The following is a 27,937-nucleotide window of genomic DNA, read 5'->3' as shown; positions in this document are numbered from 1 at the left end:
GTGGTTTATTTAAAAGCTATTCTGGGGTTTTGGTTAAATAATGGTCTTCATCTCCAGATATTATTCATTGTTGCGAGGAGCTGCTACAGATGTTTTGGATGTTTATAACGTATTTAACTGCAAAGCCATCCATACTTATAGGCTTACCCATGCTGCTGCTGTATTTCAGTGAAACTGAGAGATGATTATGTCCAGGACAGTAAAAACTTGGATCTCATGCAAATAAAATGTGCATTTATATGTACAAACACTTACTATGTTCACATTTACAACTGCTTGTTAATGCAAATATGTAATCAGCCAGTCACATAGCAACAACTCAATGTGTTTAGGCTCATAAAGTTGGTCAAAATGACCTGCTGGAGTTCAAACCAAGCCTCTGAGTGGACAAGAAAGGTGATTTGAGTTTGAACAGTTGTGTCAGATGAGCTGATCTGAGTGTTTCCAAAAACTGCTGAGCTGCTGGGATTTTTCCTGCACAACCATCTCTACACTGAAAAAGGGGGAAATATCCAATTAACAGCAGTTTGGGCAAAAAAATTGTTGATACCAGCCGTCAGAGGAGAATAGCCAGACTGCTTCGAAATCAACAACTCAAATGACTATTTATTACAACCACGGCAATTTTTAAATGCAAGACACATTGAACTGTTATGGAGATGGGCTACACCAGCAGAAGGCCATACCACTGTTGTTATGCTGTTAGCTAAGAAAAGGAAAGAGAAGCTACTTCTGTTCTCCAGTCAGAGTAGAAAATTGGAAAAATGTTGCCTGGTCTGATGCCATGATTCCTACTGCAAGATGGTAGAGAGAGAATTTGCCATAAGTGACATGAAAGCATTGGTTCATCCTTCTTATCATCAATGGTTCAGGCTAGTGATGATGTAATGGTGAGGCTGATCTTGGCACAGTTTGAGCCCTTTAGTACCAGTTCAGCATCATTTAAACCCCAGACTATTACCTGACTATTGTTGCTGACACAGCTATCCCTTTATGACTACAGTGTGGGCATGCTTCCAGAAGGATTACATGCCATGTCACAAAACTAATCAAACTAGTTTCTTGAGCATGACAATGAGTTCAATGTACTCAAATGGCCTCCAGTCAGCAGCTCTCAATCCAATAGAGCACCTTTGGGATATATTGTAATGGGAGATTCACATAATGAATGTTCAGCTTATAAATCTGCAGAAACTGATATCAATGAACCAAAATCGCTGCCAGTATGCTTGCAAGGTGTACCTAATAAAGTGGTCATTGGTGCATGTTTTAATGGTTGGAAATAGTCATTAATTGTGACCTTTCAACCGTGATGCACCGAAGCTTTATATGGAAGCTGTAATTAGTTTTTTTTTTTTCCACTGCTCATCGCAGCAGCATCACAGGTCTGCTTCCCCAGCTGTCATCGCAGCACTCCTCTTGCTTGTGTCATGCGTCACTATAGCTGAAAGCTCCATCAAGTCTTGCAGAAAAACAGAGGCATGCGCACAAGTCATTTAAAAACTAGTTTATTTTCATCCTGGCTGCTGAGGAAGGTAATCGTGAACTGACCTTTTACAGAACTGCTCGAGCCTCATTTATCTACACCAATAATATGTATCTGGAATGTTTTCATTCAGGATCAATAACTTATGTAAAATATTCTTTGCAGTAAAAGGATAGAATTACTTAATAAAATACTGTACAGAGTTTTAAAACACAAACATAACAGTATTAGTTCCCTCTAACCACATATTTACACTTCTGGAATTGATCGTTTTGGTAGGTAACACCGGGTTCATTAGCACAAGCCTTTTTTTTTTTTTTAATGTAAATACAAAAATATAGAATACTGTATGTAAGACCGTAGTAAGATGGCAAAGTGGTGGATTTTTAGTAAGACAAAGGACCTCAAGTTAATTGAATCGAAGTTGAGTGAAGAGCAGCGACTGGGGACCAAAAGACAGGTAATCAAAATCTAGAGAGACAAAAAGAGACTGCGTTGGTCCACAAGTAACGACAGAAGACCTCAAACATCCACACATCCTTTGACAAACTGTTTCTTTTAACTCACACGCAAGCTGTCTTACACACCAATCTGAATTTAATCACTGTGGAGTAAAAGTCACCATCATTTTTTTTCAAAAAGGTTTTGGCTTCTGGTTTCAATCATCCCCTGACCTCAGAAAACATTGCACATAACAAGTGAACATTAAACATTTGGCTTATTTACAGTTTAATACAGTACAAACCGCTCAACCTTGGCTTCAGTAACTACATTCATCTCGGCAGCTTCGCATTTCATTAGTCTTCCCTTGGCTGTGCACCGCCTTCTCTGGCTCGAAGGTTCAGTAACAGGTGAGCTTACAGTGGCTGCGTTTTGAAGACTTGCATTCATCAGTTCTCCTGTTTCTCTTTCTTAATATCTGTTACTCTCTGTAATGCCTACAAAACACTTTGATAGCTTGCCCACTCTGGGAGACTAAGACAGTGTCTCACACACACACACAGACACACACAGAAGTGAAAAGAGTTTTTCACAGCAGCTAGGTGCCCTCTTTTTCTTTTTTTTTCTACTTGCTATGCCGACTGTCCTCTAGTACTCATTGCAAGTTTTTCATTGTGGCCTCTGCGTGTTTGGGAGCTTGCCCGTCTTAATCCGGCTCTCTCCTTGGTGAGGTTTCCAGCCAGAGCAGCATCACGGACCTGCTTCATGTTCTCCAGGACTTCAGCCTTGGCGTGTTTCAGCAGGTCAGCCTGGCCCTGGGTGTCAGGAAAGATGGGGAACACAAAAATCAGGAGGCAGGGGTTACAAAGAACAAGGGTGAGGGCAGGGAGGTTGAAAGAAAGTATGAGCAACCAGCCAGAGGCTGAAACATGTTCTGATACTCTGCCCCGATTGGCTGTTGGGCTTTTTCAGCGTGCATGAGTGTATAACTGACCTTAAGGATGGTGATGTTCCAGCTGAAACGCTCAACTGCTCTGCTGACCTTGGAACCTTTCAGCCCCTCTTTCGTACCCAGGCTTTGCAGTTTTTCGTGAAACTCCATGGCTAGAACGAAAAAGCAAAGAACCACAGCAGATCAGACTTCCATTTAAGTCCAATCTCGTACATTTAAATTTAATTTAAAAAAAAATTTAAAAAAGAAGTATATCATCCTTTACAGGAACATGGTGCACTTTTCTCCAAGGCAATCAACATGGCTAACAGGCCATACTAACATGACAACACCTGCTAAACATCTGCACAGTGCCACTGTTGTGAGCATGTTAGCATTTATTTCAAATTACTTCCGTGCCTCAATCTATACTCTCATTATGAAAATAAAAACAAAAATGAATCATGTTAAATAAAATTGTTTTTTTTCCTCCAAGTGAACAACATAATTATCACTGACGCAGTAGCCTTCAGGTCTCCTACTTCCACACAGAGCTGTGTCCAATATGAGAACATTTCATCTGACCTTACTCTGACTTTCTAAGGATGTCATACATAATTTAGCTTACAAACAGAGACAAGCTCTTTTTTTCCCCCACATCATTTGCCCCCCCCCCCCCCCCCAAAAAAAATAAAATAAAATAATGCCCCATCACACCACTTTTTGTTGAGTCATACAGCGAACGAGTGGAGCAAAATCTACCAGGAACACTGAGATAATCATGCTAGGGATGTGCTGGGCATGTCTCGAGTACTAAAGCTTACCTGCTTCACAATCTGACTAAGAGGAAAAAACTGGAATTACACGATTACTACGATTGAATGTCGTAGTGACCTTTTATATTAGATGCCAGCTCTATCCTTTCAAACATCCATCCATTCAGTTTCTTTAAACCTTCATTATTATTCATTTGGGGGTTATTGAGGGGCTGGAGTCTATCCCAGCTGGGACAATATTGATCATGGCAGATAGTTGCCCCTCCCTGAGCCTGGCCCTGCTGGAGGTTTCTTCCTGTTAAAAGGGAGTTTTTTCTTCCTATTTTCACCAAGTGCTTGGTCACAATGGGTTGTCTGGCTGTTGGGGTTTTCCCTGTATTACTGGAGGGTTTTTACCTCACAATATAAAAGCGCCTTGAGGCGACTGCTGCTGTGATTTGGTGCTATATGAATGTAGCTGAATTTTGGTTAAGATAATCTTTGGTCCACAGCTCGCACACGTTGCTGGGCGGGTTTTATCTTTCCAAAGTGACTGCTGCAGTCAGTTGCTTTGTGTGCTGCAAATTCAGAACTGTAAAAGTATGAGTCTAAACATCAAGCTTGCTTGAGTGCACCCTGCCTTTCTCTGATGGGTTTTTTTTTCCCCCCTCTGACACTTGCAGCTACATTTTAACTTGTACTGCATATTTAGCTTCTCACATCACCTTTGCTCGGCTGTCCCCACATTCAATGTTCATATCTGCCCAATGATCTTTGTGCTCTGGGTCAATCAGTGAGTTTCAATATTACATCTGCATAAGCTTAAGCCCCAGAAGATTCTACGCTCACCTTTGGATCGCATTAAGGAGGTCTATTTGACCAACTCTGTCTCTGTTCAGTCAGTAAATACTGATGGCCATTTTTCATTATTCTCAAGCCTGGAGTCTTCTTCCAGGCTTCTTAAGCCTGGAGTTGATGACGTTTTTTTGTACTTTTTTAACAAACCAAATTCTAGAAGACACAGGTGGAGGATGTGTACCTGTGTAATCTTCAAACTTTTGGGGGAAATTAAGTCACATCATACACACCTTAACAGATTAGTGTTAAGGTGTTCATACTATACAAGTATTGACAAAATGCATGATAAACTTTCTTGGCTTTCTGTACAAGCTAAATTATACTATGGCTTACTTGTATTTTTAAAGAAAACAATACTGTTAAACACACCACACTTTTTTTGTGCTCAGTTGCAGTATCCAGATGAAATTCATAATCATGCCACACGATTCTCAACCAACCACAATTTAGTAATTCCTCGTGTTAAAAGTAACTTTTTGAAAAACTCTGTTATATTCAGAGCATCGTTTCAGTGGAATAAGTTGCCTGAGGCAATAAGAGAATTGGCTTCAATTCATAATTTTAAAAATCACCTAAAAGCCTATTTAGGCAGTTTTTAATGTATTTGTAAAAATTGTAGAGGGTAATATCACTTGTAATGGAAATTGTGTATTTTGTTTGAGTGTTTTGTTTTGGTTTTCTGCTTTTATATAATTTTTAATATTCACATGTTTACATTTCAGTATTGTAAAACTTTACTGTAGATCTAATTGTTGTAACATTTTATTTGGAGATATTTGATGGCTTGGGCCCCAGGAAGACTAGCAACCACTGTTGTGGAAGCTAATGGGGTTCCTTATAAATAAACAAATAAACAATAGCCGATTACAAAATGAAACTGCCAGGCGTCTGAGAGACTTGAGAGAGAAAGACGCAGAGAAATTAAGACAGCGTCACAGAAGTCAGGCCGGCAGCTAGTTAGCCTGTGTGCAACGAGTTGTGTTCCTGGCTTCCTCTGGCCGCTCCGGGCCACTGTCCCACTGTTACCATGGAAACCCAGAAGTGGGTTAACATGGGGCACACATCAGTGTGAGCTATCAACAAGAACCCAGAGTGTTAGACATGCCAAAATGTGGACCACACACACACACGCAGAAGAGTGAACAGATTGGGTGCTAGTCTATTTCACCCATCCCTGACACATGATTCTTCCCGGTCAATAAACGTCTGCAAACGTGGACACGCACCTGCACACACATACGCTGTCACTGCTCTACATTCACACACACCTACATAAGTTGCCTGAATAATAACCTTTACTGCGTGGTTGCTAGGCAACTCAAAGCCTACGTGCCACTGTAGTGTGCGTGTGCGACTGTGTGTCTATTTCCCTGTGAAATCAAGCGAAGTCGAGGGTGGGGAGGGGGGTATTTTTCAAGCCAATATTGTTCAGTGTGTGCATACACAGGCAAACAACACTCCCAGATACAGGGTCTTGACCCAGAGATAAAATAGCCTTCAGGGCCAGCCAATCAGCATGTGACAGGTATTTGTCATCGTCACTTTATGTCCTCAGCCTGAACCGTGAAGCAACTGAGATGGAAATGATCCGACTTCCAGCAGAGATCTCGTCAAGAAACGACCGGGCTGTGAGCATCTGATGAAGTGTAAAATCTATACTTCCAGATGTCACACAGAGGCCAGCGCCCTGAGGGAAAAGCAGCTGATCATCTGGGGTTAATGACGGACAAGTTCTCCCAAAATTAGAAAAAAAAGTGGGTATGACTCTATATCCCTTGATGGCGTTTTTCATCTGTGACCGACCTCTCCATACTGGAGGAACAAACTGTACTCCTCCAAATGTTATGCTCCCGCAATTAAGATAATTTTACTACCTAACAACCAATTTAAAGAGGCCCTCAAAGAAGGAAAAATGTTGCTGTTCTCCAATAGTCTTTTTTTCCTGACCCGTTTCTCCTGTCGCCACCCTCTCAGAAGAAATAAGGAGTGAGAGAATAAGTCCAGGACGAATGATCCTGTCCAGTTTGAAGACGGAAAGGAGAAACACAAGAAGAGCAGGTGATAAGACGCGCAAAGCTAGGACTACTGTGTGCAGGCTTCCCTATGAGCCAATCAAACTTTCTTCTGGATTATGCTGTTGTCTTGAGAACTTATTATTTCACACAAAGAAACATCAATGCAGGGAAAGGAGAGAAAAAAAAGTGCCTTTTAAAATCTTAAACTGGGATCAGGATGAGATGAGAGGAAGGTTATTTCTCACAAGCAGAAGTTTTATTGACGATTGATGATTACTGAGATGGGATGGAAAACAAAAAGATAAAAACGATCCATGTCTGGGCTTTACACAAGCATCTGCTTAGAGTCAACCTTTTTCTGTCCTTTGTTTAGATTTTTCATTTAGTTTTTAATCCCATTCATTTGAGCAGGCAAGCCTTGCAGATTCATTTTACTGCTGGATTTGGGGCGATCGTGGCTCAAGAGTTGGCAGTTCGTCTCGTAATTGGAAGGTTGCCGGTTCAAGCCCCGGCTTGGACAGTCTCGGTGGTTGTGTCCTTGGGTAAGACACTTCACCGGTTGCCTACTGGTGTCCAGCAGCCTCGCCTCTGTCACTGCGCCCAGGGCAGCTGTGGCTACAATGTAGCTTGCCATCACCAGTGTGTGAATGTGTGTGTGAATGGGTGGATGACTGAATGTGTAAAGCGCTTTGGGGTCCTTAGGGACTAGTAAAGCGCTATACAAATACAGGCCATTTACCATTTACACACATCCGAGAGAGACTAGAATTATATGTGAGGTGTTCACAGCAGCATAAATTGGCAGTGCATTTGAATCAGTGATGGAGCATCATCTCTGACAGATGTGAAAATTAACACCCACAAGAATCTTGCTTTCGCTTTTTCTTTGAGGTTTAACTTCTCACCTCGCTGCCTGTGCACTTCAGGGTGTGACAGAAGTGAAACTAGTGTAGCTCGTGAGCAGGAACAGCAGCAAAGCAACAGCTTTTGAGGCTGGTGTTATAATAGTTTCACACTTAACAAAATGTAAGTTACAAAGCATCTAATATACATGTATACCACTAGTGACAGCTGAGAATTCCCCTCCCCAGCACACCCTTAAACTGGAGTGGATTTCCTTTCTTCTCCCTTGGTGTTCTTGTCTCCCTCCCAGCATTCCTTCTAGCCATCCATCTCTCCCATTCATCTTCCCACGGCTTTTGTAACGGCTGATGCAACTTCCAGCCAAGTATCTCTGTCACCAATCATCCCGTGCCCCCCCAAGTGACTGGTTTATGCCTTCTCGCTGCCAACTCCCTCTTCCCAGGCTTAGAGGTGGACCTCCGCCTTTGGGATCACTTGATCACCAGATTTCCTTTGTACACAGGAAGAGCTTTGCTCACAAGATCAGACCTAAGGCTCTGCAGCAGCTCTTTATCAGATGAGTGCAGAAAACACACACTTTAGGGATCTCTCGGCACAGAGTGGCCATCGCTGTACTCGTAACTGCGAAAAAACAGATGAATATGTCAAATGCAGTTTGATCGCAGAGTCGAGCAGCGGCCCCGAAAACAAGAAAATAAAGTCCAATGGAGGATGTGATGAGTTGTCTGGGAGCAGAGTGGAGGAGTCTGCAAAGTTGTAAACAACATTCATCTCAGTCAAATACTTTGTCTCTCCACTGGAGTGGCCCCAGCTGAACCATCATCTTTCTCTCCGAATATCATTTGACTTGGAGTTTAACTGGAGTCCTCCCTTGTGTGGTTTTTTTTTTCTATTCATATTTTGCTCAAGGGTGGCATTGGAAAAGCCAACAATTTTTTGCATCATTTCAAACTGCAACATTCTTACAAAGCTTATGGACGCTTTAATATTTAATGTGTACTAAGAGTTCTTTAGAAGGGAAAACAAAAGTGAGACATTTGTAAGCGCAGCTTGTGAAATTCACCGCCTTCAGATTCATACATATATACTGTGAATGTTTATCACTTTTTTTTCCCCCCTTTGCACCAAACCGGTTAACATGTCTAAATGTCAGTCAAGCTGTTTCCTGGGTGACAGCCAGACACTAAAACAGGGTGATGAACGTGATGTGCGTAATGTGTTGTGTGCAGCAATGTGTTTGAGGGGGTTGTTTATGGCCTCTATGACAACAGTCTGGCTAACTAAAGTCAGATGACCCAAGGGATACTGCTGAAGTAAACAAACCTCTGCCAAAGATCACAGAAATGATATCGGCAGGTCAGATTTCATGCCCTTCACTTAACAGACAGATGGGTGATGGATGATGGGAGTTGCACCAATTTAAAATCTCCTCCAGCCAAAATATACACACACAAACTGAGCCAGTATAAAGCCTCATCTAACCTTGTCTAACAGCGGTGATAAGACAGATAAAATATAGTGGGAGAGGAAAGGAAGGGAGCTGACGGTAATCAGCCACTGCAGCCATCTATATAGCACTGCTAAAGAGGCTGTGTGGGAGTATGCTAGAAATATGGAGATAGATTGGTTTATACTCATTACACGCACTCTAGATAGGAGAATCTCATTTAAACGCACGCACGCCTACACACCTGTTGTCTGTATATGCAGGATCTTGTCGTGGATTCCATCTGAGAGCTCCATCACTGCTCTGCTCGCCTGGACCATCTGCAGACAGGGAAGCATCAACATGATTCACATTAAAGAGCATGAAGGAGAAGAAATCACAGAGTTTAACTTTGAAGAAATGTGTCTAATCTGCTGAAGAGGAATATAGTGCACAGCACTGTGCAAAAGTGTTGAGCCACCACTCAGATCTTTAAGTCCTTTAAGATCTTTAAGGACTTTCAAGTCCTCTTGAATAATAGTTCTCCGGATTTTCTTGGATTTTAGATGCTTTTTCATCCATTTTCAGAGGAATGTTTGCTCGTTTGTTAATTCATCTACTTAATCTACTGACCAAGAATTATTGCATTAAGCATCTAACTCAAGGGATGAACCTTGTATCTTTGCAACAACAAGATGATTCCCAAAAAGTGATTAGCCAAAAACTTTTCTCTGAGCATGCTCTGCAGTGTGTCCTTAAAAACTGTTAAGAGACTTTGAGAAATTGAGGGCAAACAATGAACTGGCTTAAAGAAATATGAAAAAAAAAATAATCCAGCCCATCTGCTGTTCTCTGATAGGATGGCTGTCAAGAAGCCATTTTTACAGAAGGGAAACAGGGAGAAAAGGCTGAGGTATGCCAAAACACAGCGGAGGCTCAGTCATGGTTTGGGTCTGCATTTCAATAAGTGGTGTTAGACATCTTGTCAAAACTGATGGAGTTATAAACACAAAAGTATTGCTCCACCATGCAATACAGTCTGGAAAGAGTCTGATTGTCATTCTGAAAAAGGAAACCGTTGCCAATCATCCCAAACACACTGCCAATACAGCAAAAGCATACCTGGATTAAAAAAAAAAAACAAACTAAAAAAAAACTAACAAACAAACAAAACACATAATGGAAGACTATCGGTCAAGGATTAGCCTCCCCAGACCTCAACATTATTGAATCAGTGTGGGATCATCTTGACAGAGAACAAAACAAGAAGGCAGCCAACATCCATATAAGAGCTTTGAATGTGTCAAGAAACCTGGAGAACTATTCCTGAAGATTACTTAAAGTAATGACAGGAAAACTTACCTAAGAGAGGTCAGACTGTGTTAAAGAATAAAGTTGGACATAATACATTTTGACTTTCAAGCACATTATAATCATGGCCAGATATATTTCTCATTTTCCCAGCAAAATTTAAAGAAATGAGGGCTGACTCAAAACTTCGGCACAGTACCGTCTGTACATACCACACTGTGCACTTCAACTTAAAGAATGTAGTAATAACAATAACAACAACAATAATAACGTGTTGTTCCCACATTTAATGGATGACTGGAAATTGACAGGTGCATGCAAATAAAGTCATCCCCAGACTAATATGGCAGCTCTTTGAACATGACCCCACAAGACAAACACAAAGACAGATAATGATGTCTCTGTTGTTTACCGCTCTCGGCAGGCACCAGAATTGAGGTGTGGAATCCATTTATGTGAACAACATTCAAATCTATGCAAATAGTATTCAGCAACAGCGGGAGCTTTTTCAACTCTGATCTGCTCGGCTGGAAACAAGTGTGGCTAATCGCACGCACACGCACGCACGCACACACACACGCTTACATCCTAATTCACAAATAGACAGCCTGTGTCTGTGCAGAGGCTAGATGCATAGCATTGACAAGCTGTAGTTAAATTAAGGGGTTACAAATCATTCTGCTAAACATTAATCATGACTCAATAAGAAGAAACCCTTTCATTTTTCTCCATGACAGCAAGTCTCTTTTTCTCATTCACACTTGCGCAGCCTCATTTCATATACTCTCCCGATAGCGCTGCTAACTTTGCAATTCATACCGACTGTCCATCATCCTGCCCGAGAGATTCCCGGGATACATCTAATATGAAACGGGAACAAGTGCACTTTGAGCAAATATCAATTTCAAGAAATAATGTTGCAGGCAGGCAGATGGTGGAAGGAAAAAGAAAGAAAGAAAGAAAAAAACAGAGGCGTAGCGTTCTTCACCACAGCAACACTTTAACACTGCAACACAGGCAAAGCAGTCCACTGAATGCTAGCCCACAGATGTACAAAACCCACTTATGCTGGACAGCCACATTCACAAAGAGACACCAGAGGGACCAAGAGAACGCAGTAACTGCAAGAGATTAATCAGTGATAGAGGAAATATGGAGGGCATTGAAAGATGGCGGCAAAAACCAAAGGGAAAATTATTGAAAGTGTTATATAAAAGCGAGGATGGAAAGAAAGACTCATCCTTTCAGTTACGACACAGGAAAACCCACTCGAACACACCAACTCACCCTGCCTCATTGACTGAATGAAGAGTTAACTTGCAGACCAATTGACCCTGCTTGGTTTTTTGTTTTTTTTTCCTCCTCTCATTGTGTTAGTTTCCACGGGGGAAGTTCTTCTTCAGTGACTGGATTTATTTTTAGACGCCGTTACATAAATTCAGTCAGTTAAACCACTTGGTGAATGAAACTCTGCAGTTCGTTTTGGATGGAAACACAAAGTAGATTTAGGTCAAGGTGAGGATGTCGCCAGCGTGTTTATGAGACTTGAACAAATGGGGATGTTGCCCGCTACATAACAATGAAAAGCTCATGTCGGGTTTCAGAAACTATTGGCTAAAAAGGAAGCTTTTGTTTGGGAGGGGAGCTTTCATTGTCAAGCCAAGCGGTTGGGGGATGACTGATACGTTGCCTTTGTTTGGTCTTTCCTTCCTTTTGATGAATTTCAGATTTATGAGTCACATAGAGCCCTTTATCTGGTGCGAAAACATACAGAATATTAACTGTCAGGTCTCTTCCTTTCTCACCATCTCATAAGTAGAGACAACCCGGCGGAGGACATCAGGCAAAGACCCCTGGGGCTCCAGGGTGGGGTACTGGTCCCGCAGGTCAAACAGTAGTAAAGGCATCCCCTCTGGTTCTGAAACTCTAGAGCTCAGAGCCAGTATGCACTGCATGAGGTTAGCCACAGCCGACACCCCACACAGCTCCCTGAACACTGCTACTGAGTTCTGTTTAAAAGAAAGAAAGAAAAAAAGCAGGAAGGACATGTTTAATCAGTAGCTAAATAAGAATACACGATCTTCTCCTATTCACTGTCCTAATTGGACGAAAAAAAAAAACAAAAAAAACAGAGGCACTGAATTGCGTGGAAAAAAAAAGACAAGAAAACTAGTGAAATCTCTCCTACACTCTGCGACACAAGTCTGCGACTTGATTTCGTTTCATTCTCTGTCACACACATGCACACCCTACACCCCAAATCCTGCAACAGAGCTATTTGTATTTGATTGCGCTCCTGCTGCTGTGCTGTGGCAGTAGTTCAGAGTGAAATGGAAGCAATCAAGAGATGTGGATGGCCAACAGTCTCATACACATTCACAGAACATGTAATTACTGTTTGGCATAGGGTAACAAAAGGACCCACAGACAAAACTGCCGCTTGGTTCATAAAGGTTAATTCGACCATTAATGAAAGACAATGAAGCTTCTGTGCAAGTTCAACACATTTCCAGGCATTTGGGTTAATAATTTCCTTGCCTGCTTTCTGGGAGCTAATCAGCCTCTGTCCCTGCTGATATAAACATGAGTGCTCGTCTTTCATTTATCTCGACCTCACCCTGTTCACTCAGAGATCCTCATCCAAGTCTCCAACCTGCTTCAGCTCAACCATGTTGGGACTCTGCCACGTAGTTTCAAGGTTTAAGGTTAACCTCTATTAATAGTTTACAGAGGCTGATAGTTTATTAATCCAACACTCAACTTATAATAAAATTAATTCAACTCTTTCGGTGACCTCGTCACTTGTCCCTCTGCATCGTCAGTCTTCAGCTCTGTTTATCACCTATGTAAGCTTCTTTAGTGCAATGTCAGTTGATATATTTATATCAATATACAGTGTCTTCTTCACTCACTGCTTTGTACTCTCCGTTTTGCATTTAATTATTAGTTATTATTCTCGGACTCTCTTCCACAGCGTGTCTTTTATCCCATCTTCGTTCATTCACCCCCAACCGATCATGGCAGATGCCTCTCTCTGAGCCTGGTTCTTCCAAGGGTTTCTTTCTGTCAACAGGGAGTTTTTTCTTCCTGCTATCACCAAGTGCTTGCTCATAGCGGCTTGTTTGTTGGGATTTTCTCTGGGGTTTTTACCTTACAGTATAAAGCGCCTTAAGGCGACTGTTATCGTTGTTACTTGGCACTATGAAAAATAAATAAATAGAATAAAAATGGGACTGAAGTGAAATATGGATCAACTTATATCTATTAATCTTTAACTGTAATTTAATTTCCTCATGAAAAATACATCAATTTAGTCCTAAGGAATTCCCATGGTTAAAATGCAGAAATTTTCAGGTAAAATAAACAAGTTTACAAATCGGCAGAAAAAAAGCCAACTTTACTTTGTATAGTCAGTTTCCTCCACCACAGCTGGGAGATGCATTTCTCAACAGCAACAGTGCGTAAGATCTTACCACTAGATGTCAACTGATTTCTGTTTTCTTACCCCTCTCAATTCATGTGCCTAATCCTAGCTATGGTGGCTGCTTTAGGACAAATAACTCTGGACACCGTTCACTCGTAGTGAGTGTAGGCTGTCAGTTTGCAATAACAATAACAGCGATATTCAGGTGAGTTGTTGAGGATATCAAACCCTTAGACTCTGATAGCTGCTGCCTCTGCAAGCTGCAATGGCTCTAACATTGATGGACTTGGACACTTAGCGAATAAACACTCATATGATTGACTCATATGTACTCAAACTGTTTATTAGAGACAGCCTAACATTAGCTGGCATAATGTTAGAGTATAACCAGCTGTTGTTTAGCTGGCTAATCCAGAGAGGACAGGGCTGCATGTCTAATCTGCTGACAGTAACTAATCGTGACAATATCGGGAATCAATTAGCATGTTTAGGTACGTTTTCATGTGCTAGAGGCCTGACTAGGAGGAGGAAGGAGTGAGGAATGAGGAGGGAGAGGATGACATTTTATTAAGATTCTGATTCCTGTGTTTTCAGTTCTATGTTGAAAGACGACCCCTTCTCAATTTGTTGGAAGACGTAATTACACCAAGTAATGTATATTTACTATATATGCACGTTCTCGTTTTGTAGAATGACACGTTTTACTTTATTCTTGTTTTCTTCCTCAGCAAGTGTGAACAGATATCGTTTTACACTTCGAGTTCCAAATACCATGAAAATGGCCCAAAAAACACTAAAGCTGATCCCAAACTAAATGGTGACATTGTGCTGGCTGTGTCCAGTAATAGTTTTCCTCACCTGCATGTTTCCCCTCAGATCGGTGGCTTCTCTCAGCAGAGGAGCAGCCATTTTGAAAACTTCATCCACTGCTCGAATTCCCAAGTCCCTCAGAGCTGTATAGTCCCTCCCCTTTCGGGCCTTGCGTACTGACAGACCCCTTTTGTGAGGTTTTCCTCCACCTCTGCGATTGGTAAGGGCCACGTGCACGAACAGCTTGGCATGTGGGAGTTCCTCTCCTGTCAGAGACTGCAGGGGTACATGTCGGTAACCAGGCTGGAGGCACTCCAGAGGTATGGTATACTGACCTGTTGTGGTGGAGAAATCACATACGCATTGATTTCATGGTTGCTACACAGGAGCTGTGGGGCTCATAAATAAGTATAAAACTTGTGCGTACTGACCTATGAATTCATCCCCAATAAAGTCATCATCCAGCACCACAAAGCGAACCATAGCAAGCTCAGGCAGGTTGATCTGGAACTCAAAGCTCTCATCGAAGATTGGGTTGTCTCCATTCTGGCTCACAGTCCTAGTGCGGCGCTCTGTGCAGTCGGCTGGGATGCCATGGATCTCCACATATACATATGGGTCCACCACGTCCCCTTTAGCCCCAGAACCTTTGGGTTTTGGCAGATTCTGGCCGCTAATGACCTGCAAGCGAAAGGTAGATCATTTCATTAACTGTTTCAGTCATTATAAACTTCTTGTTTATAATAAACTAGTTAAGCTAGATTATATGACTTTGCTTGGAAGTAAACGTAGAAGCATGCACTGTCCAACTTAATCCAAAGGTTCAGATGTTTAAATAAGCTTTGCTAGACTGATGGCTTTTTTAATGCAATGTATGCCATTCTGTCATGTTATGGGGTTCTATTGTTACCCAAAGGAATGAGGGCAAAACTTCAAAGGACAAAGTTCTAATAATAATAATTATTACTGCAATGTCAAACATTATAAGAGAATTTTTAGAAAACTTAAACTGCAGTCTACACACCTTCACGTGGAGCAGCTGCGGAGACACACCAGGCACCGTGTCTCTGGTGTCAGCGCTGAAGTAAGACACCTCCTGCCGCATGATGGCCGGACGCAGAACGTAACCGCAGTTCCCATTCTGCCGGAACCAGGCTGTGTTTAGGTCCATCATCAGTCCTGCTGTCTGAAAATTCATTGACACTATCTGGCAACCGCACTTCCACAGGTCCTGGGGGTTCATGTTGCTCGAGTCAATACGCATAGGGTTGGGGTACACCCGTGACAAGAAGTGCTTGTTGTGGTTGACAAAGTCCCCGGGGTTCTCGCTAGCAAGACGCACTGCTAAAGACTCGTGAAAAGAGCACACCTCCCAAGGTTTTTGGCTTTTGGACGAGGTTGGAAAGTCAATAAAGGTGACAGACTGGCAAAGATTTACTAAGTCCGAGAGCTCCTTCAACAGTTGGAAACGTTTGGGGGGAACGCTCGAAGGACTAGACGTGACAACGATTTTCTGCACAGTGTCCTTCTCACTTCCTCCAGGCGCTGCCCCTCCACTATTAACTGCCTTTATCTTCTGGCACATCTCTGCTCCTTCATCCTCCTCACTTACCTCGCCATCTTCCCCATCAGAACTCGGCACTAGCTTTTTACCCTTTAATAGTATTCGATGTCTTAGGGCATGCGGGGATGGAAGGTATGAAGCCTCTTCATCTGGAGGATCTGTGTACAGCTTCTCCCCTAAAATCCTCATGAGATGCTGCCACATCACTTTCTGCTGTCGAAGCGAACAGTGGTTTTCAACACACAGAATTAACGGGTACTCCGATGCTGCGAAGGCAAACCTTCTGATTGCTTCTAACACACAGTGCAGCAACAGCGGCGGGGAGAGGCTGTGGCCAGTACACACTAGCGGCTCCTCATCTGCACCATCCCAAACATCTAACTCCACGCACCGGCAGCCCATTTTGAGGGCACGAATGTAGCCGGAGATATCCGAGGGGCCTCGAAACTGGTCTTCGATGAGGTAGGTGTTGTGGGACGAGTTGATATAATAGTGAGACAAAGGCTGAGTCATGTCCTGGCATATGATGCTATGCTCTTGGTCAAAGAGGTGGCACTCCGCCGAAGTGAGGTAGCTGGTGAAGCCGTCCAATGACAGGTATCCCTGCTCCCGCCCCTTCTCCGATGGCTCATGAGCCTGGATGAGTTTCAGGCTGGTTTCCTCACTCACCTAGAGGGCAAGAAGAGTAAACAGACATTAGATAGACTAGGATTATATTTGTCCTGAATTTTCTGTGTGATTAAGCTAAGTTACCCACTTGAGCCATGCCCTGCTCAGCCTCAATGAACCTCATCAGGTCTTTGGTGTCCAGGAACTCTTTGTTACTGGAGAACTGCACTAGGAGAAAATAGATCTCAGGACGTGTGCAAAAGTCATGGAAGACCTCAACGAACTCCTGCTTGGTGACCCGCTCATTTCTTGCCGTTAGCTTTTTGTTTTCGCTGTAGTCTTCAAGTCCAGATCCGTTATCTATCGTAAGCTCGCACATCCTCTCTCTGAGTCTTTGAAGCTCCTTAAACCTGTGCTCCACTTTGCCACTGTTCACCCCGGGGTTCACGCCTTGTATTAGCTTTATAGCCAATTCCAAATGAATCCCTTCTGTCGCGTCTCCCCGTGTGTCCTGGTTAGCAGCAGAGGAGAACAACTGCTCCAGCCAGCCAAGACGAAGACTGTTCTGACTGCTAGCAAGCATGTCGAGGGTATGTTTCCCATACTGCATCAGATACCTAAAGACAGAAAAATGTAGAAGCACTTAAAAAAAGACAAAGACTGAGCTATTGTAGGACACAATATTTTTGGTATAAATGATCAAATCTACAGCACAAACATTTCCATTTTAATTTATATTTCAGACATCTCGCACAGTGCTTGAAATATAAAATACAACTACTGCAGCAGTAAAATCAATTTAAAATCCGCCCATGTTTGACGGCACAAGCTTTTATAAAAAGAAAACTTAAAAGGACTACATAATAAAGGCAACCGAGCAAAATCCCACCGTTCATCTCAGTACAATCAATACCAAAAAAGAACAAGATAAAAGAAAAGTGACAAGATATGAAAGTGAACTGGCATGAAAGAAAAACACACTTTATGTCTGCTTAACCTTCCCTGCAAGACAAAAATCTCAGTTCAATCACACATTAAATCCTTCGTCAGTTCTTGTTCACCGTAACGTCAGTCAGACCACCAGAGGATTGTTGGGCTTTATTAATAAAAGCAGCCCGACTAAAGCATGGATGGAACATGGTGGCCGTCAACATGCACATTGTTTGCAGAGATGGCCAATATTACAGGGATGAGCTGTCTATTACCAAACGTTTGGCTTACAATGAGTGTGAATTACAGGGCACATAGCTTTTGACCTATAATAGACTAGCTTTGCATGATTTAAAATCCAAAATAAGCCATTTTTATCTTGTTAAACCTTGTTAGTTCATTCAATGTCTGAAACAAGCTTGCTTCTCCCTCACCAGGAAAACACTGCTGGAAACAAACTGTGTTGATAGTCTGAAGATGTTGGCTCATAGGGAATACTTACACATGCATATTGAGTGTAGGCATCTTTAATATGAACAAAGAATAAGAAGAAAAACATTTAAATTTATGTTTGAACTAGTCCTTCAGACTAAACTGAGTAACTACAAAACAATAGGCTTAGGATGCTTTATGTAAATTTCACACACAGCTGGTTTTTTATTTATTCACATATTTGTGCTGTCATATGCTGCTTAAGAGGTGGAAAACACACAAGGATTAAAAGCTAAAGAATGAGTGTACAATGTAAAACTGCTCTTTCTTCTTTCTGTGTCTTACCTCAGACCAATAACCCAAATGTTAGCCACCTCTGCAGAGTTGGCAACCAGGTCCAAGCTTTCATAAATGTCTCCATAGATGATGGAGAATGCACAGTCCTCTGAAATCTGGTCATAAACTCCACTGGTGCGGAAGGTCTCCGTGTTACGACCTGTCCGTACCTGGAGTTTGAGACACCCGAAGATGAGGAAAAAAGAGAAGAAGAAATTATGCGAGGTTTAATAAAATCAAATGAACTGTTATCCACCGTATGGAAACGGTTACAAACTTGTACAGCTAATTCATTTTAAAAGGCTTAAGAAGGCATTCGTGAAACAAATCCATGGTGGGCTGATTTAGAAAAGTCTTTCCCTTTTCTTGGACACCGACCTCACGTATAGAGGAGAGAGAGATCCGAGCTTTGTCTGACTCCTTCTTGGATGGCTCCCAGCATAGAGCCTGGAGGCCGGCATCAAGGAGATAGTATCGCTGATAAACACGGGAGTTGGGTCGGATTTTCTTCAGCTCGCTCCCCTCAACCTGGAAACCAGATATGGTTAATCACTCACTAACTTTCAGAGTAGAGCTCAGTCGACTTCAGCCATGTTGGAAAGTAAGACTTTGATCTACCCGAAACCCTTGATGCATGGATACTACCTTAGATATATTTCATGTACAGCTATGTAAAGCTTATATTTTATGTAAAGGCTCTCACGGTAGCTGACCCACCATCGAGTGGATGCAATCAGAAGCACTGCTGATCTTTTTCTCTGACAGACTGCTGCTGAAGGACACCGTCTTCTTCTTCTCCCGACCAGCACGTGATCCATCCTGAAAAGGAGGGGGAGAAGAAGGATGTGACAGATAAAGAGGAGGAGGAGAAGAAGGGGGTGTAATAATAATAAGAAAAATGACTCAGGCAGACAGCGATCCCTCTGAAGAGTACTCTTTGCTTAGTCATGACAACAGTTTTTCAGCGTTGAATGGATCACAAAGGATTAAAATACATATCAGCTTATATAACCAAACCTAAATGAGATTATTGGGTCTACCTCATAGAGCCACCTCCTCCCAATTTGTTATTGTTCTTCCTGATACCAGGCTAAAAGCCTTTGCTCGTTCTTGCCCTTCACCATTAATCACACCTGACTAGACGGAAGCAGCAGGCTCCAGCATTCTAATTCTGCCCCTCCACAATGACACAGGCCGACCCAATCGGTTTATCTGAGCACACCATCACAGCTCATCCATCTGATTTATTGACCAATCAGATGTCGCCCCCGCAAAGAGCCTCATGCTTGCAGATAAGAGCATATATGTGGGCAAATATATTCAATAATGGATATACTAGTCCTGATTAAATGAAATCAGAGACTTAATTGACGCTCCAAAGAGGAGCAGGATAACTTAATTACAGCTGAGTAGCCTGACTGAGAACACCCACAAACTCAACCTGCTGGTGACTCTCAGAAGCAAGGAGGCAAAATGTAATTGATGAGAAATAGAACATTGTAGCACTGCAATTACCCATAAATTTTTAATTAGAGATTATTGTGTCAGTGATTGTTCCTTAATTTATTTAATCAATATTTTATGCCCTTAAAGTGGACCTACTATCCTTTGCCTTATTTATGTCTTATACATATATTGTTATAAATGATAAATGGACTGAAAGTTATATAGATCTTTTCTACTGCAAGCCTCATTCACCAGTTTATATGCACATTCACACAAGCACTTTTGTCTGTACCAGAACATTTGTTCAAACACATATACGCCGATAGCTTCAGTACCTTGCCCACCATAGTGGGCATGTCAAAATACTGGAGTACCCGAGGGAATCGATCCACCGTCTGCTGGTGGATGAACTGCTCTACCTCATGATCAGCAGCACTATGGTGGATAAACATGACCACAGTTCCAAATGGTGCAATCATCACATGTGGAAGTATTCCCTATAAGTCAAAAAAAAAAAAGCTTCTTAATTTGGATGATGCCTCATGATCCACAATTAGAACTGATCTCCTTAATATGGCAAAAAGCTTTGGCTGTTAGCACAGCAAACCTTCTGTTTGCAAGGGACAGCCAATCATAAAGGTCGTGTTAAAGGGAGGGGGTAAAATGGCTTGGTTTGGAAATTGTTCATGTAGTAATGGTTACAAGGTTAGCTTTGCATGATTCACATTTCAAAGTGGAAACTGGAATTCTGCAAAAAGACCAAAACTAAATAAAGAAATAAATCAAAATCCGTTAATTCATACCATTTTTAGCTGTTAACCAAGTAATTAACCAATTTAAGGTATGAAGCTGAGGTGCACAAGAGCAATATCCCTGTCTGAAAGACTGATACATTTGCGAGGGTTGTTTTGAAACAGTGAACAAATCAAAGCAGCACAGAGGAAGATCAAATCCAGCACTCTGTTGGTCCATAGCTAACAAGCAAACAATCCTTAATTTATTTATTAATTTATTTTTAAATACAAGCTTTTTAAATACAAGTCTAACAGATTGCTGCTTAGCAGCATAATGTTTTCGCATTCAGAGCAAATATATGTGAATATTGATCGGCGGCTGATGAATCCCTACTCATCTGCACAACTCTGGTTTCATTCAAATAAGATTTCATATGAACCTCGAGAGCACTTGTGTCTTTTATGAGGGGAGAGAGAGGCGGCACTTGATATGAAGGAAACCCAGCGGACATGAAAGGCAAAAAGAGATAAGAGAGAGAGGGCAGAAGGGGGGGAGGGAGCTGCGTTTCATCTGAGGAATATGAATGAACACGTGATAAAGGGGGGTGGGCATAATTAACAGAGGACGAAGACGCTCCCCTCAGACGGAAAGAAGGGCACATAACCATCCCAAATCCTCACAGAATCAATCGCCTCATTAGGACAGGAAAGTGTTTCCAATCACAATAACTCTTTTTTTTTTTTTTTTTTTGAGTCACTTTAATGAGGGAGTGCTCTAAAAATACCCCTGGTGCCTGCAGGGATGATACAGGGAGCGAGAGGGGGTGTGGAGGAGATGCCCTTCCAATATGAAAACTACAGAATGAAAAAGAAAAAATTAAACTCTCTGATTTCGTTTTCTTGTTAAAAATCCCACACCCCTGTGCACCGTTGCACCAACACCTCTAAATTTAACTCAGTTAGAAAGACTCAGATGCATCAGCAGGGGGGAAATCTGAAAATCAAACCAAGATTCTGTCTTGTTAAAATAATTCATTTGGAAAAACTGGCAAAGTTCCCAGTGACCCAGAATGAGGCACGGCAAACAAAAATGGAGATGGATGCACCTTCGCACAGCAGTTTGGAGGACCACCCGATCATTCACGAATTTCTTTTCGCCGTCATGCACTGCACTGACAGGCACAAGAGACTTATGATGGCCTCAATGTGCATCACTTCCTGTCTGTGGCATTACCAGTAAGGGTCTCTCTGTGGTTGGATCTGCACCCAATTGCAGTGCACATATTACCCATCATCATTACCTCTACTGACATTTGCACGTCACTTGACCACTAGCAAAACTCGAGATTGCGACAAACTAAATCCTTGCCATGCTTTGCAAAAAGCTGTGATTGATCACCCCTGTTATCCTCTGACATAAATTACTGACAGAAAGAGACAAAGAGCTTAAACATCAAACCACCTAGCACTGACGTCAGGAGCTAAATAAATTATTTTGGCAAGATAAAACTGGAGGGCACATTTTAACCCCGCAAGTGGATAAACAACTGAATAAAAATGCAAATGCAAACACATCAATTTTTCTTACAAGAAAAAAAATAAATAAAAGAACATGCATGCTATTAAATCAGACTGGAACACCCAAGGACACGGAAAACAAACAAACAAACAAAAAAAACAAGTTCTGCCTCCATTCCCGTATAAGATTTCCCATTTACTTTGTACTTCTATACTGCATGTCTCAGTCTGCTTTTTTTTTCTCACACACAGAGATGAGCCTCTAAAACCACCAACTGCGCTTCAAAACAGGAAGCCTGTCAGCCCGTCACAGAGAGTTTCCTGTGGGCTCCACCAAGACTTGAGTAAAGTGACGATAGAGAGAGACAGAGCGGAAAAAAAAATAACGTGTGAAACCCTTCTACTTGATATGGTTATTTTTAGGTTTAACAATGTGACCAACAAGTCATGAACATGACTATGAAGAAACTGATCTCTCATAATGTTGCAATACCAGCCATGCAGACTAACAGTCTTTCTTAATTGTTCAACTATTGACACGTTAACAGTCATTTGCAGTTGTCCTTCCACGCTGCACGAAAAGTAGGAAAAGGGTAGGGTTGCTCACATGGGCAAGATGCATGAAGTGAATATCTATTGTACCATATGGGCTTTAAAAGCAGTGAAAGTGTTGGAGTTTCCTCCTGAAACCAAAAACAACTGATTAAAAAAAAAAAGTTTTTTAAAAAAAAAAAAGAGTCACGAGAACCAAAACTGCAAATTCACTGACATTTAATACCAAAGCAAAAATGAGGCTTTGTCTGCAAGTTTTTAATTGTTCAAACTACACAAAAGATTACTGCAGATAGATTCGGATTATCGTGAGACTACGAGATTACTGATGTCCCTGTTAGGATTTCGACACTGACTGAACAGATGGAGAAATCTGGGATGGATGGATGGACGAATACAGGGATAGATAGATGGAGAGTGAGAGAAATGGGAGGAACTGGGTGGCAGAGCACACTAGAGGCAGTTTTTAGGGAAGGACACAGAGTACAAGAGACGTTACAGCAAATTCTAGCTAACACAGGAAAGAGGAAGCAGATAAACTTCTGAAAAATAAGTGCAAAGAGAAATAGATAAAGATGTTCTCTAGCTTGATTGCTAAATATCGTCAGTGCACACGATCAGAGGATTTGCACTTGGTCTCCCGCAGGGTTCAGGACGCGGTGCAGCACGGTGTTTTCATTAGTCAGAAGAAGAAGAAAAAAAACGAGTGCATTGTGTCATGTATGAGCTTGCGAGATGACATAGCTGGTACATCATACTAGCAGGATGAAGATGTAGGTCATCAAAGGAAGTTGCCTTTGATTTGTTAAATGAGACAGAAATAGAATGAAAGACGGCTGTTTAAGTGAGAGGAAAAGAATAGAGGAGTGAAAATTGGAAAGGGGTCCTGCCTCCGGACTGTTTGACAGTGGATTATGGACTCTTAATAGCATAGATTTTTTTTCCCTCCAAGAGTCTTTTACCCTGGAGCACCGTGCAACCAGGGGGGCCAAGGATGTGATTTAGAACCACATTAAAATGGGGTGAATAACAGCTGGTTTTCTAATGAAAGGATTGTTTATATTTTTCATGTATATGGAGACGTTGGTTGTTTTTGTTTTTTTTTTTCCAATCAACAAAAGAGACTGAACCGCTCTTGCCTTAACTGATGATTTAAACAGTTGCACATTGCTGCACTAATCAGGCCAATTCTTCATGCATTAAGGCAGGCTAATCGCACGCTGATCTCGTGTTCACATGCTTGGTATCTGTATGTTGGGTGGGGTGATGGGTGTCGGGTGCACATGTGTGGCCACAACAGAGCCCAGGACACTGGAGATAAATAGAGCAGACAAAGCAGCGTGTGGTCAGCTCTGTCTGAGGCTCCATGTATGGGAAAATGTGGCGAGCCTTCGCAGTAACTCAGCTGCTCGCTCTGACTATGAACGCCTGCCCTTGTGGCAAGAAGAGCAGCAGATGCTCTTTTACGCTTAGAACCTTTTGAAGTCCCATGTGCGCGCACACACACACACACACACACACACACAAAGTGAAACAAGCAAAAGGTTGACTTGAAAAAGGTCACCTTGTCAGAGAGATAACCACAATTTCAGCTGACAAACGTCAGAGACGCATTTACTGAAGAAAGAGCGGGTCCGTTAATACCAAGAACAGGCTGCTGACGACTAAGTCGGGCAACACCTGCAAGCGCATAGCCAAGTGAGTTTCTCACGTAACTCATCAGCACCTGTCGCTGCACTTATATGGGGTCCTTTTGCAACGAATTTAGAGTGCATGTGTGGAGCGGTTAAAGCTATGAGCTGTCAGCTATTAGGGAGACTGTCCTGCAGCTCCGTCACAGTCAGTAGGAAGCTTGATCCCCTCCTCGTGCTGTGCAGGGTCATGCTTATGCAGGCTGAAGCGGTACAAAGCTGACTAAAGATGTTGATGTGAACTGTGCTCGGGGGCTCACTCTCACTCCATCAGCTATCCTCCCCAGCTGTGTTCACCTCCAGCAAATGCTGCCCCCTCAGTTTGAAAAACATGCAGTGACACGCACCTTCCAGGCACACACCCGGATCACACCACTGAACGTGACCACGGTAGAAAATACAAATAATGTGTATACACACACTCTATACACCAGCCAGCCACAACATTAAAAACCATTTTCAGCTGACATTTACAAAGCGATATGCTGCTGGGAAACCTTGGATTCTGGCAATAAAGCCAGATGTTACCGTGATACACACCACCCATCAAGACATTGGTGCAGATCAAGCAGAGTCCTCGTGGTAATGATGCTCACTGATGGCAGCAGTCACCGCCTACTGCAAAGTGCCCATGGCGTTAAACCAGCCCCCCATCTCCCCAAACCCACATATACGAACATCCAGACGTACAAACAGAAGCCACGGCATGCAGAAGCCAAAGTATCTGCTGCTGCTAGAACACCCCCACTGGTCCTGTCTCCATGCACCCAAGAGGTCATCGATGCTTTGGCAACACATGGGGGGGGGGGGGGGGTCACAATATATCAGGTAGGTGGAACTAATTTGTTGTCTTTATGAGAGCTAAGCTACAAAAGCGATACCAACCTCCTACCTGACTGTTACAAATTACACCTGGAACCTGGGGAGCTGTTGCTTTTTGCTTTCAGTGTTTACGCAAGGCCGAGACGACCATTATTCAGGCTTAATAGATATACGAGTGCTGTCTGTCTTCTAATATAATGCTTGGCGAGAAAGGAAGAGTAATCCAAAATGTCAAATGACTCCTTTACTTACTCAGACAAGTGTAAGTGTTACAACACACTGCATAATTTATAAATGCAGAGGAAAAGCAGTTCATACAAAAAGAAAAAGGAAAAATCTTTGAATATATACAGTTTGTACAGGACTGCAGTATCCACACATACGCCTTGTGTCATATTAAACACACACACTCTCACAAACATGCAGCAACACTTTCCGGGTGTTTTCTAAAGTTATGTTGGCATGAATAATGAGTGAAGAGGAAAGCAGATATCAGCTGTGCCAAGCTGTATTTTACTAGAAGGCAGGTCTGTGCAAGTGTGCGGTGTTTGAAACTCGGAGACTACCTGATGTTATCTACATCAAGATGAACTCAAAGCAGGCATAAACTCCTGATCATGCACATAAGAGCATGGCAGGAAAAAAAATGGATTTGCAGGTGGAATAAAGCCCACACTGAGGAATTACAGTTGCCGAGACCTCCTGATACTGCAGCCGAAGCTACTGCGAACATACAAACGCAGGACACGAATCCCTGACTCCTGTTAAAACCGCTCTGGAATGTCATGCTTCCTGTTTATCTACCTACATACCACCCAGACTCCTGTTGTGAGCAATTCTGTGTTTTGCCATAGTCAAGCAAACAAGTGTTGTGTGGTGCTGTTGTGCTGACAGATGCACTCATAACCCCTCGCTTTTTTTTTTTTGCATCCCTCTGAAACCTATAAACGCGAGCACCGAATCGTGATCGTTTTTTGCTTTGACACAAAGGAGGCATGCGATGCGTACAGCGAGCTTTCCCACGCTGTCCTTCATCACCATCCATTGTAGCAGCGGGTCAGAGGGATGTCCTGGAGCCATTAAACGTCACACATCAAACGTGGCGCTGTGTATCAGGTGTGGCCCTCGCCAGGAGGTATTTGGACAACATTTGCGACCCACAATGAAGCAAAGAGATTTTTTTTTTTAATGCTTTGTGTCAAGCTGGCCACAGCGTCCAGGGTAACAGAAGAAAGACAGGAGCCGGCCTGCGTGTGGGCGAGGAAGTGAGAAACATTTGCCTGTGTGTGTGCAGTGAAAGTGACTTGTCATAACCAACTGTTCATGACTTAATAGCAATATTGCAAAACGAACTGTGTGAGGAAATTGGCCAACAGGCTGGCATCCTGTCTTACTGAGTTACAGCCAATGGTACTCGGACGATGGCATGTGCAAATAATCAAGTCCTTACAGGCAGCAGCTCTAGAGACAAGTAGCAACTGGAGATCAATACGAGACCTCCCACGGGTCTAGAGGGAGGCCTAAAACCATAAAAGGACAAACTCAGGGGATAACTCATTAATTAGATGTTATTGATCTGGCAATATCTGAAACGCTGTTCCAGTGGGGTGGGTGTGGGTGTATTGGGGGGTATGATTAAGTCTGGAGGCTTTCATTCAATAAACGTTTGCTCACGTAGACACTCAGGTAAGTGTGGGCAGAGCGGTTAATTGAACATGGGGTGGGGGGTCTTGTAGTCTACTGTGGGCCACAGAGGATGGAGTGAATGTAATTTCCCATTTTAATCAAAGGCTGCAGCAGGTGGTTTCACCTATTAGCTCCTACTCTGGTCTTGCACTGACAGGATGCCTTTAGGTAACACTGCTTGAAGCTGTATGGCAAAGCAAATTTGGAACTGTGAGCAAGTTTTGGTTTGAAGTCGTGGGCCCAAAGGGCAACACTTGTCCTCTAAATATGTGACACACACACACACAATCATCTCCAGTGTGACAGGAACTAGCCTGATGTGCATCTTAATGCACAGCATGCCTTCATCCAGCAGCACACACGAGGTGAGATGAGGGGCCTGATTGTTGCCTATTTGGCACACACGGTCAGGAAGTTAACAGAATGTGTCACAATGCAGCGTAACAGTTTATTTCCAGATTACAACTTGATTCTATCGAGTAGTGTTGGCGAGATATTCTTTGGTGATAAGTCGCCACATCTGCGCACGGCTCGGTGGAGCTTTTATTCTCACTTAAATCAACAACAACACAGTATCAGCGTGGCGTTTCTGCACTGCTGGTTGCGCTATATGAGACATGCTTTCGGTGTTTTCTGGAGTTGCAACAGTTTGCATCCCCCCCCCCTCCAATAAGGAAGATGAGCCGTTTTCTGCTGATGAAACTGGTGGCCTACCTTGATCAGACTGCTGCGTCGAGGGATTGGTTTAGCAGCTGAGTCTGGACCCGTGCTCTCCCACTTCGGAGACTCGCAGCTGGAATCGTTCTGGACCTTCTTGCCGGCGTCTGGCACGCTGCAGCTGCCGTTCGACACAGGCTCTCCTCGGTGCGTCTCCAGGCTCGTTCCGGTTCCCCCTGACGCAGCTTTACAGCCAGCAACCGGTGGACCGACGGCGCTCATGTTTTCTCCAAATTCTGCCATGGTGTCACTTTCGGGGTTTTTTCCGTTTTCCTAGCTTTCATGAAAGCAGCCGAGCTTCCAACAGCGACAGCGATACACACTGACACAGCCGTGCCATCGTGTTACGTGAACGATCGGCGACCGTGCGCCTAAAGACAGCGGAAACTTCTCTCTCTCTCTGTTTCACTCGTGCTCTCTTTCTTTTTCTCACAGCCGCTCGCGCGCTGAGGGGCGAGGCGACAGGAGGGACAGCAGTGACAGACACACCTTCAGACCTTCGCCTACTGCAGCTCTCACATCTCGCCGACAGCTGGATGTGTGCTTGTGTTCAGGAAATTTTAGATGCAGCTGGGCCGG

General features: G+C 42.9%; 1 protein-coding gene across 1 annotated transcript; it reads right to left on the bottom strand.

Moving 5' to 3' along the window:
- Nucleotides 1–1,492: 1,492 nt before the first annotated feature.
- LOC309698390 (inactive phospholipase C-like protein 2) lies at nt 1,493–27,937 on the bottom strand. The gene is made up of 12 exons (XM_082520789.1): nt 27,356–27,937; nt 18,910–19,011; nt 18,571–18,720; nt 18,202–18,362; nt 16,643–17,111; nt 15,346–16,554; nt 14,753–15,002; nt 14,370–14,656; nt 11,893–12,096; nt 9,042–9,117; nt 2,922–3,031; nt 1,493–2,742 (listed from the first exon to the last, which is right to left on the bottom strand). Exons 1-12 carry the CDS (start codon nt 27,599–27,601, stop codon nt 2,560–2,562), a joined length of 3,447 nt encoding a protein of 1,148 aa, XP_082376915.1. The 5' UTR covers nt 27,602–27,937; the 3' UTR covers nt 1,493–2,559.

Source organism: Aulonocara stuartgranti, assembly GCF_965226115.1.
Source record: "Aulonocara stuartgranti genome assembly, chromosome: 22".
NCBI lineage: Eukaryota > Metazoa > Chordata > Actinopteri > Cichliformes > Cichlidae > Aulonocara > Aulonocara stuartgranti.
Note: the sequence above shows the minus strand (reverse complement) of the source record. Positions and strands in the feature narration are given on the sequence as shown.

Bases quoted from the DNA above. Each gene is read 5' to 3' on its own strand.
- LOC309698390 (XM_082520789.1), bottom strand. From the start codon at position 27,601: ATGGCAGAATTTGGAGAAAACATGAGCGCCGTCGGTCCACCGGTTGCT. The intron at 18,363-18,570 runs GTCGGTGTCCAA...CTCAAACTCCAG, and splicing joins CTCTCTCCTCTATACGTGAG to GTACGGACAGGTCGTAACAC. The intron at 2,743-2,921 runs GTCAGTTATACA...CCTGACACCCAG, and splicing joins GGAACATCACCATCCTTAAG to GGCCAGGCTGACCTGCTGAA.